This window comes from Rutidosis leptorrhynchoides, chromosome 3, assembly GCF_046630445.1.
Source record: "Rutidosis leptorrhynchoides isolate AG116_Rl617_1_P2 chromosome 3, CSIRO_AGI_Rlap_v1, whole genome shotgun sequence".
Classification (NCBI taxonomy): Eukaryota; Viridiplantae; Streptophyta; class Magnoliopsida; order Asterales; family Asteraceae; genus Rutidosis; species Rutidosis leptorrhynchoides.
Genome location: NC_092335.1, coordinates 441,605,132 through 441,618,860, shown reverse-complemented (window position 1 = coordinate 441,618,860; position 13,729 = coordinate 441,605,132). Strand labels below are relative to the sequence as shown.

The following is a 13,729-nucleotide window of genomic DNA, read 5'->3' as shown; positions in this document are numbered from 1 at the left end:
CAAAAGAAAGTGGGAAGGTAATCATCAACAATCCAACAAGAAACAAGAAACCACGCAAGGTACGGGTAGCGGTTCGAACTCAGGTTACAAAGGACGAAATCCTTTATGTAACAGATGCCACAAACATCACTCTGGTTATTGTAATGTGGTGTGCAAAAATTGTAATCGAAGGGGTCATCTTGCTGAAGATTGTCGGATTCCTGTTACAAATACAAATGGCACCAAGACTCCTGCCACTAATGCAAATAGAACTGCCTTGGCCACTGTTACCTGTTATGGGTGTGGGAAACAGGGTCATTATAAGAGCCAGTGTCCGAATCCAGAGAAGAATAATGGATCTGCACGTGGAAGAGCATTTGTTATTAATGCTAGCGAGGTGTGTGAAGACTCGGAGCTTGTTACGGGTACGTTTACCATTAATAACTTATCCGCATCTATTATATTTGATACTGGTGCCGATAGAAGTTACGTGAGTAGAGACTTTTACGCTAAATTGAATTGTTCATCATTACCTCTAGATGCTAAGTACATGATTGAGTTAGCTAATGGTAAACTAATTAAAGCCGTTAAATTTTCCCGTGATTGTAAAATAAATTTAGCCGGAGAAATATTTAAGATTGATTTGATACCCATAGAATTAGGAAGTTTTGATGTAATAGTCGGCATGGACTGAATGTCCAAAATAGGAGCTGAAGTTGTGTGTGCTAAGAAGGCAATTCGCATTCCTCGTAAGGATAAAACGCCAGTAATGATTTATGGAGAGAAGGGTAACTCAAAGCTAAAACTCATTAGTTATTTGAAAGCTCAAAAGTGCTTGAAGAAAGGGTGTTATGCTATCTTAGCACATGTTAATAAAGTCGAAACGAAGGAAAAAGTGAAGAGCATCAATGGCGTGCCTGTGGCAAGAGATTTTCCTGAAGTCTTTCCGGAAGAGTTGCCGGGATTACCTCTATTTAGATCTGTAGAATTTCAAATAGATCTAGTACCAGGAGCTGCACCAGTGGCTCGTGCTCCATATAGACTTGCACCATCTGAGTTAAAAGAACTTCAGAGTCAGTTAAAAGAATTACTGGACCGTGGATTCATACGACCAAGTACTTCACCGTGGGGAGCTCCAATTTTATTTGTTAAGAAGAAAGATGGATCTTTTAGGATGTGTATAGATTATCGTGAATTAAATAAGTTAATTATCAAGAATCGGTATCCATTACCGAGAATTGATGACTTATTTGATCAATTGCAAGGATCATGTGTGTACTCAAAAATCGACCTCAGATCGGGCTATCATCAATTACGTGTCAAAGAAGAAGATATTCCGAAAACTGCTTTTCGGACACGTTATGGTCATTACAAATTTTTGGTTATGCCGTTTGGGTTGACTAATGCGCCAGCTGTATTCATGGACCTCATGAATCGAGTTTGTAGTCCGTATTTAGATAAGTTTGTTATCGTTTTCATTGACGATATTCTTATCTATTCCAAGAGTGAGCAAGAGCATGAGCAGCATTTAAGGATGATATTAGAATTGTTAAGAAAAGAACAGTTATACGCCAAATTTTCTAAGTGTGCATTTTGGTTGAAAGAAGTGCAATTTCTTGGCCACGTTGTTAGTAGCAAAGGAATTCAGGTTGATCCAGCAAAAATCGAAGCCATTGAAAAATGGGAAACTCCTAAGACACCAACGCAGATACGCCAATTTTTGGGTTTAGCTGGTTATTATAGAAGGTTTATTCAAGATTTTTCCCGAATAGCTAAGCCGTTGACAGCGTTAACGCAAAAAGGGAAGAAGTATGAATGGACCTCTGAGCAGGAGAGTGCATTTCAATTACTGAAGAAAAAGTTGACTACAACGCCTATTTTATCGTTACCTGAAGGGAACGATGATTTTGAGATATATTGTGACGCTTCGCGACAAGGTTTTGGTTGCGTCCTTATGCAACGAAAGAAAGTTATTGCATACGCATCTCGTCAATTGAAGATTCACGAGCGGAATTACACGACGCATGATCTAGAACTGGGAGCAGTAGTGTTTGCATTGAAGATATGGAGACACTACTTATATGGGGTTAAATGCACTGTGTTTACCGATCATAAAAGCCTTCAACATATCTTCGATCAGAAACAGCTGAACATGAGGCAACGTAGGTGGGTCGAGCTAATAAACGACTACGATTGTGAGATTCGCTATCATCCAGGGAAAGCGAATGTAGTGGCCGATGCTCTAAGTAGAAAAGAACGGGAACCAATTCTAGTACGAGCGATGAACATAAAAATTCGCATGAATCTTAACTCACAAATCAAAGAGGCTCAACGAGAAGCTCTTACTAAAGAAAACATAGGAAATGAAATAATGAAGAAGTATGAGAAGCAACTCGTTATACGGGAAGACGGAATTCGATATTTCACAAACCGTGTTTGGGTACCGAAGTTGGGTGGATTAAGGAAGTTGATATTGAATGAGGAGCACAAGACAAGATACTCGATACATCCTGGAGTTGGAAAGATGTACCAAGATCTTAAGACGCATTATTGGTGGCCTAATTTAAAGACAGACGTTGCGACATATGTTGGGGAATGTTTAACTTGTTCCAAAGTTAAAGCAGAACACCAGAAGCCGTCAGGGTTACTTCAACAACCAGAAATCCCAGAATGAAAATGGGACGGTATTACCATGGATTTCATCACAAAGTTACCTAAGACTGCCTGGGGTTATGACACCATTTGGGTAATAGTTGATCGTCTCACCAAATCTGCACATTTCTTGCCTATAAAAGAAACAGATAGAATGGAGAAACTATTACGATTATACATAAAGGAAATTGTTTCAAGGCATGGAATACCTATTTCCATTATATCCGATCGTGATAGTAGATTTACATCAAAGTTTTGGCAATCACTACAGGAGGCCCTGGGAACTCGTTTGGATATGAGCACCGCATATCATCCACAAACTGACGGGCAGAGTGAAAGAACAATTCAGACTCTTGAAGACATGCTCAGGGCATGTGTGATTGATTTGACCTATAACCTGTGATTTCGAATACAACCTAAGGTATTTTCAGTTCATATTCTTAAAATTTGACTCGATCCAAGGAAGTGGCAAGTTGAACCAACAAAAACGGAGTTGTAATGAAGAAACTACGACTAAAACAAGATCGGGTATCCGAAGCTAGTTTAGCTACGAAAATATTTGGAGAAAAATTAAATTAATCATATATTTCTAATTAATATGATATTTCATATATATTTACTTATGATTTGATTTTATTTATTTCAGGACCACCCGTAAACAACACGAGAAGATTAATCATAAGACCTCATGATTGTACGCAACACATCATTTGACAACACGGTACTTTATGTACGCAACACTTCACTTGACAACATGGTACCATGGGTCGAGATTAATTCTAATCAATACGAATACGATGGGGTCTTTATTTATTTTATTTAAGCAACTAATTGTGGACCACTAACATCGGACTGCTAACTACGGACTAAGAAAATATTAAAAGTATTAAAAGTATATATATATATATATATATATATATATATATGTAACGATTACTTGAAAAGAAAATATGTTGATATATTATATATATGGTTAGGTTTGTGATATCAATCGGAGACCAAGTCGTGTTTATTACTTTCAAGGCAAAACGTGAGTATATAGTCCCACTTTTAAACTCTAAATATTTCGGGATGAGAATACATGCATTTTATGATTTACGTTATGGACACACGTGATTAAAAATATATATTCTACGTTGAGTTGTACCACTGGCATACTTCCCTGTAACTTGGTAACTACTATTTACATGAGGTATTGTAAACGTGAATCCTGTAGATAGATCTATCGGACCTGACAACCCCAACCGGACTGGACGACCAGTATTCAACGGTTGCACAGTACTTCGTTTCGGTGACTACACTTGGTACGGTGTAGTAAGATTTCATAATAAAGGGAATATGCGACGTTGATTAAATGTTAAGTATGGTTATCAAGTGCTCAACAACTTAGAATATTTTTATTAAAACGTTTATATATGAAATATTGTGGTCTATATTTATAACGCTGCCGGCATTAAACCTATATCTCACCAACTTTATGTTGACGTTTTAAGCATGTTTATTCTCAGGTGATAACTAAAAGCTTCCGCTGCAGCATGTTGAATTTAAGCAAGATCTTGAGTATGCATATTTGTGTCAAAAATAAAACTGCATATCGGAGGATTTGTAATGTAAAATATGTTGGAGGTCGTATTGTTATTATCACATGTAAAGTTTGTAAGTCTAAGATTATCGCTAAACGATAATCATTATTAAGTTGTTTAAACCTTGTATTTGTAATAAAAGCTATGGTTTGTATTGTAAAAACGAATGCAGTTTTTGAAAAATGTCGCATATAGAGGTCACTACCTCGCGATGAAATCTTATGTATTGTATTCGTCCTTATGGTTAAGGTCGGGTTATGACATATATATACAATTAAATGTCGTTACAACGATAATCGTTACATATATGTCTCGTTTCGAAATCATTAAGTTAGTAGTCTTGTTTTTACATATGTAGTTCATTGTTAATATACTTAATGATATGTTTACTTATCATAATACCATGTTAACTATATATATATATATATATATATATATATATATATATATATATATATATATATATATCCATATATGACATCATATAGTTTTTACAAGTTTTAACGTTCGTGAATCACCGGTCAACTTGGGTGGTCAATTGTCTATATAAAACCTATTTCAATTAATCAAGTATTAACAAGTTTGATTGCTTAACATGTTGGAAACACTTAATCATATAAATATCAATTTCATTTAATATATATAAACATGGAAAAGTTCGGGTCACTACACTCTACGCATTGGTGTGATTTGATTATTGATCAAGGGTATAATTGTACAAAATCTAACTCTAAAAATTATGATTTTATAAAGTTTCATAGTCTATGTTAGTCTATTGCTCGATTCATCATGTTTGTATGCATTGTTAGTCGTTAATTTGATCGTATTGCATGTTTTGTGTAAAAACCGAATTGAATATTGATGATATTGATATGATGGACTTGTTTACTGTGAATAATTATTATCTAGATGGAAAGAGGTCGAAAAATTAATAACGTTAGGCTCAAGAATCAATTAATTTCGTTATCGTATGCCCTAGATATGTTAAATCGAAGTTTTGTTGTGATCTTGCTTTGAATCCGAATTTTCTGAGTTGTATGCTTTGTGAATTTTGATATAACATGTTAACCATTTTATATAGGACTTAAAAACACTCAAGTTATACTAGGATTTCATGCGGTTTAGATTTGTATAGCTTCCGTTATGCTTAATTGAATGAACATGAAAAACTGATTTGCTCATTATCTTGAAACTGACTTTTTAAATCGTTTGAAGTTTGATATTATATAAGGCCTTTACATTTCTGGAAATTACATATGTTGTAGTTAATTTTTCATCTAGGCCTTGCATCATTTAGATTTGTGAAGCTCGTGTTATGTGCATGTCGAAATAGGTAACCTGTATGCTGACCAAATGTGTAACGTATTCACCTATTGCTTTATAGCATGAGTTGTGGACCTTTTAAGACCTTGGCCTTCTGGATTATTGAACTTTGTATGTTATGTGATATATGTCTATTTTATTTCAACCTCTTAAACTTGATACATTGTGCACACTAAGGCCATAGTTTTGGTGACTGCTGAATTGAGCTGAAACAGAATGTCCAACTTGATTAAATAAACGGTACCAATTTGCTAAACCAAAGTTGCTCATTTTTGGATATGTGATAATTTGACTTGTCCTTGAACCATGTCCACTGACCTAGCTTGATTTGCATGTCCCTAGCTCCGATTATAGCCATTACGAGATTGGTGCGCAGTCAAAAACTAATTTAATGAACCATAAATGTACCCCTTCTGAAACCCGACTTGTAGACATCGTATGAGACTCTGGCTATGCTTTTTGGAAACGTTTATATGTATATTTAAGATTTGGAGTTTGCCATGTTGTCATGAATTATGTGCTATGAGATATTATGCGTTGTTTGCAACATGTACATGAACGTTATGCTTGACGATAATCTGTGATCGCATATTTGGCAAATCATGAACTGAAACGTGTTAGTTGACCTAAGTTTGACATGTTGACCAACATTTGACATGAACCTACTGATGTTGACCTTAGTTGACTACTTTGACCAAGTTTGACTTTGGTTGACTTTTGTTGACTTGCATGAACTAGTTGACTATATGTTAACTTTTACTTTGAAACGCGTCGAGTCGAGCAATAAGACAAATTACTCTATAAAACCACTTTTGTATAAGACATATATGTTGACCAACCTAAATACGTATACTTAGGTTGCATTACTCGACACTAATCCGTACAAGTTATTTGTCTACTTTTCATTCAAGAGCTTTCAAAGGTGAGTCTACATTCCCATTTTTTTTACATGTTTTCAGGAATGAGAATACACGCTGAGTTTCTTACAAATTTTTCCAATGCTTTTATGTTGACACGAGTACTTATTATACATATTGAGTTTGTTCACAAAGCCCCTAGCTTGAATACTTTTATTACCTTCGGGTAAGCACAATTTAGATGGACGGATCCGTTAGGTTAGACAAACCTCACCCTACATTATTAACTGTGGTGCATTTACTTTGAACATTAGATACACTCGAACAACTGTATACGTTTTATGGGGTAAAGGGAGTGTAGTGAATACTATAATCTGGTCATTGCTAGTATTCAGGTGCTCATGGATTATGTAAACGTTTTGCAACTTGGAGTTGTACTTTTGAAACCTCGTGGTCAATGAACTTAAACTATTTTCTGAATACTGTTTTTCAGATACTGTTACATTATTTAAACCTGTAGATTCACCAACATTTTTGTTGATTTGTTTTGCGTGTTTTATTCTCAGGTCCATAAGAGGCATAATCTTCCGCTGTGTTTGATGCTTTGATCTGGCCGTGGAGTCAGCATACTTTATTAAAGACATTATTTACTTTCGCATTTAAAACTTTTACAACTGTTTAATACTGTTGGCTTGTAGTTACGATCACAACAATGTTACTTATTTTGGGATTTATTGACTTATGTTTTGAAATTCAACTTTTTAATAAAATTAAATGCGATTGCTTTGAAACGTCTCATATAGAGGGCGTAACTGTTAACTGTGGGACCTATGATTAACACGCCGTCAGATGGGAATTTGGCGGGGTGTTATAGTTGGTATCAGAGCTAACGGTTCGTAGGGAAACTAGGACTTGCATTATTGTGTCTGATTGAGTCATTATGGCACTTTAGCGAGTCTAGACTACGACCGGGACTTAGTCATTACATGATTACTTTATGACTAATGCTTTATGATTAACTAATCATTAACCTGGTTACTTGCCATCGTTTAAAGGTTGATTACTAATTTATTTTTCTCGAAAATCCTTCTTGTTTTGCGTGCCAGATGGTGGAGTTGCGAAGGGAAGAGAAGGTGGTGATGGAGGGATACGTACGTCTCTGGTGGTGGTGATACACTTTGGTGGTAGTGAAGGTGGTGATGGAGAACAATCTGGTAGTAGTGAAGGTGGTGATGAAGGACAATTTACGTTCGGGCTTGCGTTTTTGCGGATCGGCTTATGTGTGTGTTTTTGCGTGTTTGCGGTTTAATTTAACTTGTGTGAAGTGTCAGGTAACAATGGTCATTTAACCCTAAATTTTAAAGCTTAGAGCGCAAAGACGCAAGGATGCTTGCGTCTTGCGAGGGCATTTGTCATTATTATTTTTATTTTTTTTTGGCTCCAGTGCAAGGGATTGATTGCGTTTGGACTTTTTGAAAAGCTTAAATGCAAAAAAGGTCTTTTTTTTAGTTACTTATCTCAAATAGTTTCATAACTTGGACCTATGTTTAGTTTTTTATTCGTTTCATTTCTATTTTATGTAGTCTTAATGAGGGTAATCAATATTACTCGTTTCCATAATTAAAATTCTCGTTTTTCACCAAAAATAAAATAAAAAATCAACTCAATTAAAAAAATATTCACACTGGTCGTAAAGCGTGTTCAATACATTATCAGGAACACTCCCCCACAATATAAATACTCTGATTTTCCCGCGGCTACTAACAACAACCGCCCTCTCTCACTCTTAAATCCCCCTTTCTCTTCATTCTAAAAATTTGAAACCCTAATTTCAATCGATTCCACCAATGAAGCTTCGTTCTCGCTCAACCGATCCTTCAAACGACAAAGGTAATGGATCCTTTTCTAATTTATTTCAACAATGACTTACTGATTTTCTCCATTTTCACCTTTTTCCCTACTTGATATATATTTTGATTATCGTAGTTTATGTAGTATATATATTCTGTAATTTGGAGTTATGTTTAAGTTATTTTGTCTTTTTCTGTTGAGGATGAGATGATTTATTTAGATATATTTGGTTGAATGATTGTTAAATTGTAGGTAGTTTATGTTGATATTTGATTGATTGTATGAAATTAGGTAAGCGTGTAATGGAGACATCGGATAACGAAGATGATGGTTACTCGTCATCAGATTCCGATTACAGTGATTCTATACACCAAGGTACTTTTTTATTCCGTTTCAGTCTTCTCTATGATATCGAGGTTACTTGTATTTTATGAAGATATATAAATATAATTGTTGAGAAATGGAAATGTAAAAAAGATCTTGAAGGATTTAGCTGAACATGATGATGTTTTCTATTGCATTTGTAATTTGGATATGCGTCGTATGAATGTAGGTATTGACAATGACGAACAAGTTGCTGTAAATAGTATGTCAGATTCCGAAGTTGTCGAGCCGAAGAGTAGGAGAGTTGGTTCTTATTCGAAAAGGAGCAAGGGAAATGTTCAGGAAAGGGATGAAGGATCGGATGAAGAAATGGCAGTTGAAGTTGATTATGCGGATTCGGATGAAGCAGTTGTTGAAGTAAAGAAGAAAACAAATAAGAGAAGGAAGAAGGACAAACCGACATTAATGTGGGAAGTGTGGGAAGAAGAGACTGAGAAGTGGCTCGATCAGCAGCAGATGAAAACGGATATTGATTTGGATAACTTGAATGAGGTAGTGGTGGAAACTGTGGACACACCTAAAGATTTGATTATGCCACTTTTAAGGTACCAAAAGGAATGGTTAGCATGGGGATTAAAACAGGAAGAATCTGTTTCAAGGGGCGGTATTTTAGCTGATGAAATGGGAATGGGGAAGACTGTGCAAGCTATCGCTCTTGTACTTGCTAAGCGGGCTCTTCTTCGTGAATTTGGTGAGCCTGTTGGGCTGTCGAACTGTTCCTCTACAGGGTTACCATGTGTGAAAACAACATTGGTAATATGCCCGCTAATTGCTGCAATGCAATGGGTTAATGAGATTAACCGATTCACTGCAAAAGGAAGCAACAAGGTACTGATATATCATGGACCCAATAGGGCAAAAACAGTGTCTGAATTCTCAGAGTATGATTTCATTATAACCACGTACTCTATTGTGGAGTCAGAATACCGGAAAAATGTCATGCCACCAAAAGAGAGGTGCGAGTGGTGTGGGAAAATGTTTAATGCAAAGAAACTGAAAATTCATCTTAAATATTTTTGTGGTCCTGATGCTGTTAAAACTGCTAAGCAGTCAAAGCAGAACAAAAAGAAAGGGAAACTTGATGGAAAGTTGTCATTGTCAAAGGAAGATTCATCTGATGAAGATGATGAAAAGAGTAAGGCCGTTAAGAAAAATGTTAAGAAGAATGCGAAGTATCAAAGGATAAAACCACAATCAAAAGGTGGTGATTTTTCAGATATCCCATCAGGTTCTGGAAATAAATCGTCTCTGAAATCTGTTTTGCACTCTGTGAAATGGGAACGAATCATTTTGGATGAGGTATGATTTGTTTAAGGTTTATTGTTTTAAACAATAGTATCATATACCATTACACCTTGCTTAGCATTATATCTCTAGTGTTTTTATTCCTTTGTTTCTTATTGGCTTACACCTGATTGTTTTGATTTATATATAGGCTCATTACATTAAGGATAGACGATGTAATACAACACGAGCGGTTTTTGCTTTAGAATCTTCTTATAAATGGGCTCTAAGTGGCACTCCCCTTCAGAATCGTGTTGGAGAACTCTACTCACTTGTAAGTATCGTGTAATTTAGGTAAATGTTTAACAGTTTGGGATGCTTCTTTTCACAATTTTGATTATTGTTCGGTTTTTTTTAGGTTCGCTTCTTGCAAATATCTCCATATTCGTATTACATGTGTAAAGACTGTGATTGTAGAGTGCTTGATTATAGGTACAATTCTTTGTTTCCCTTCATATTAGTGTTGACTAACAACAAAATATGAAGTTAATATGATAAACCAATGAGAAAATAAAGCTTGATTTGTTCTTTTCCTTTTGATTATTGCAGTTCAAATTCATCATGTCCAGACTGCCCTCACAAATCAATGAGACACTTCTGTTGGTGGAACAAAGTGAGCCATTTTTTTCACACTTTCTTAATCTTTGTATTTCCAATTACTGCAAGTTTGGATTTTAATGTCTCCTTTTCATTTCAGAATGTTGCTAATCCGATTGCTAATAGAGGGCGTAGTGATGATGGTACACGAGCTATGATTCTGCTAAAGGACAAAGTTTTGAAAAGCATTTTATTAAGACGTACTAAAAAGGGCCGAGCAGCAGATCTTGCACTTCCCCCAAGAATAGTAAAGCTTCAATCTTTTGTATTTCTGAATTATGAAATATATGTTTATTCACTCCTTAATTATTTGTAATTTGAATCTCACATTCACAGATTTCTTTGAGGCGTGACCATCTTGATATTACAGAGCAGGATTATTACACATCACTCTATACTGAAAGTCAAGCACAATTTAATACGTAAGATTCATTTTTTACCTCCCTTTTTTCTGTTGTATATCTTGCCTTAACCTTCACAAATCAATGTCCAAAGTTGTGTCTTTAACCAGTTTTTGCATGTTTATATTGGATTTTGTTGATATAAACTATAAACTAACACCATTAAATGATTCTCTGTTTTCAGATATATTGATGCTGGAACACTGATGAACAACTATGCTCATATTTTTGACCTCCTTACACGCCTTCGACAGGTGACTAGTTATTCGTTTATTTATTTGAATGATATTATAAATCAGGTCACGTGCCATCTTTATGATTAATTTTTTTAATTAAGGTAATGAGCCTTTATGTAATTATGGAAACCTGAAAATGCAATTATTAAATGGTTCATATTCTAACTATCTAGTATGGAGGTTTTTGGTGTTATCGCATGCCTAATGGCTTTTGATGATGAATATAATATATTATGTAACACTGTAGGCTGTTGATCATCCTTATCTTGTGGTGTATTCCAAATCTGCTGTTGCAAGAAGAACAATCGAGCCCGCATCTAATGATGAGCAATTTTGTGGTTTGTGTCATGATGCAGCTGAAGACCCTGTGGTACTATATTAACTTTGTATACATAACTTGGAGAATTAAATGAATTTGACAATCGAACTACAAGTATATATTGATCATATCTTAAAATAAATACATCTAAGTGAATAAAAACTTTCAGGTGACATCATGTGAGCATCTGTTCTGTAAGGCGTGCCTGATTGAATTCTCTGCTAGCTATGGTCAACCTGCATGCCCTTCATGCTCAAAACCACTTACAGTTGACTTTAGTGGAAACAAGGACCAAGAAGATCTGAAGCCTAAATCAAGCATAAAAGGATTCAAGTCATCTAGCATTATAAATAGAATCAATCTCGAAAATTTTCAAACAAGCACAAAAATTGATGCTCTGGTACGACCCTTTGATGCATTTAGTTTTTTTGTTCTCTGTGTAAATGTTTATTGAAGGTGAATATTTTTACCTATTTACTTTGAACGGGTTGATTGGGGTTATGTTTTATATTTAATGGGTTAAACATTACAGCATATAAGGAAACATGTTGAACATTAAAAACTTCTCTTAAAGTATACGTTCTTGATTAGTTCCTTTTGGTCAGAAAGTATTATTGATTAAGTCATCAGACCAGTTCATACAAAGTTAAATTTACATCATCTATTTATATATTTTTCAGAAAGAAGAAATCAGATTCATGGTCGAGAGAGATGGTTCTGCAAAAGGGATTGTTTTCAGCCAATTCACATCATTTCTGGATCTGATAAACTACTCTTTGCAGAAGGTAAGATTATGATCTTGATTTAGTTATTTGTGTACCAACAAAGAAGGCTACTTTTGAATTTTCTCAATTCAAGGCTACAACTTTTCTGTATTCACATGCAATACTGCCCTTAATTGGTTTTGATCCAAAAATCATATATTTTTTTAAAAGATTGACTATGTAGTTGAGCGTGAACAACAAGTGTTGACTATATGGTACTTAAAATTCCATCATTAAGATTGCATGTTGTGAGCATGCAGAGTGGTGTGAAGTGTGTTCAGTTAGATGGATCCATGAGTATGGCTGCTAGAGATTCAGCAATTACCCGATTTACTGAAGATGGAGAGTGCAGGGTCTTTTTAATGAGCTTAAAAGCTGGAGGTGTTGCATTAAATCTAACAGTTGCCTCACATGTAAGAACTCATATACAACATCCCGTATGGTCTTTAGTAGTTTTGAAATATTTTTATATTCAATTTTTCTTAATTTGGCTTGATCTTTTGATCGTCAGGTGTTCTTAATGGACCCGTGGTGGAATCCTGCTGTGGAGCAGCAAGCACAAGATAGAATCCACCGAATAGGTCAATACAAACCAATCAGGTTGGTTCATCTGTCTCATTGATCTTTTGAATTTATTTCATTTTCGGTTGTATTTTCGAGTCTACTCATTATTTAGAAATGGGTTAGATTTGGGTTGTATTCTGTCATCTCTCGCGTGTTAAAGTTAAAATATAACTAAATACTCCGTAGGAATTAGGCCAAACGGAATTTGAACTGTAGTCCAGTGCATAAAGTGCTGTAGAAGTACTTTATTAGACATGTAGGGTTAACTGTAATGATATTGTTATAACATTAGTTATATCTATATTTTCAGTCAAGGAACAATAGACGTGTTTGTGGTCTAATCCAACACATATATATTTGTACAGAAAGTTATATAGTTTCACTCGAACATGTCAGACGGCTTGCCCATGTTGCTTTAGTATGAGATTTGTTGCGCATTATGCAGGGTGGTTAGGTTTATAATAGAGAACACAATTGAGGAGAGAATTCTTAATCTGCAAGAGAAGAAGAAATTGGTATTTGAGGGGTAAGCTCGAGTGTCACTCTAATAATATAGTACGGAGTACTTAATAGAGTTATAGATAATATTTTGTTTGACCGAATATTATGTTGGCTTACAGGACTGTTGGTGGCTCTAGTGAAGCTCTGGGAAAGTTAACCGAGGCCGATATGAGGTTTCTTTTTGCTAATTAGTTTTTGTTTCATGCTTCTAAGTCAAATGTAATCGAAGGCTTTAATCCTTTTGAATCCTCTTTATTTAAATTTCATGACTCTAGTATGGCTTTGTAAAAGGTAAGAAGGTCTGCTAATTTTTCAATGATCATATAGTAGATTCTTACTTGACATTATTCTACTTTGAAAGATTAGTTGTACTTGAAAAAATTGCTCCATAATACCAACTACAGTATATAATTAGATAATTTTGCAAAATCAAT

The 13,729-nt window shown here is 35.1% G+C and overlaps 1 protein-coding gene across 2 annotated transcripts; it reads left to right on the top strand.

Annotated features, from left to right (window-relative positions):
• The first annotated feature begins 8,171 nt into the window (after nt 1-8,171).
• On the top strand, nt 8,172-13,637 carry LOC139897923 (DNA repair protein RAD16). 2 transcript variants are annotated; one of them, XR_011776827.1, is made up of 16 exons: nt 8,172-8,284; nt 8,537-8,620; nt 8,799-9,928; nt 10,065-10,187; nt 10,272-10,345; nt 10,463-10,526; nt 10,611-10,757; nt 10,847-10,932; nt 11,096-11,165; nt 11,395-11,517; nt 11,636-11,866; nt 12,147-12,251; nt 12,491-12,643; nt 12,742-12,830; nt 13,160-13,320; nt 13,415-13,637. XR_011776827.1 is itself a non-coding variant. In XM_071880636.1 (16 exons), exons 1-16 carry the CDS (start codon nt 8,242-8,244, stop codon nt 13,485-13,487), a joined length of 2,676 nt encoding a protein of 891 aa, XP_071736737.1. In that variant the 5' UTR covers nt 8,172-8,241; the 3' UTR covers nt 13,488-13,637. The 2 variants fall into 2 exon arrangements, 1 of the variants encoding a protein (XP_071736737.1); XM_071880636.1 differs by having other exon boundaries at nt 13,240-13,320.
• Nucleotides 13,638-13,729: the final 92 nt, after the last annotated feature.

What these genes read in the sequence shown, in the direction of transcription:
- LOC139897923 (XM_071880636.1), top strand. Translation starts at nt 8,242, where the DNA reads ATGAAGCTTCGTTCTCGCTCAACCGATCCTTCAAACGACAAAG. An exon ending in TTGGAGAACTCTACTCACTT is followed by an intron (nt 10,188 to 10,271) that starts GTAAGTATCGTG and finishes GGTTTTTTTTAG; the next exon opens with GTTCGCTTCTTGCAAATATC. An exon ending in TGTAGAGTGCTTGATTATAG is followed by an intron (nt 10,346 to 10,462) that starts GTACAATTCTTT and finishes TGATTATTGCAG; the next exon opens with TTCAAATTCATCATGTCCAG.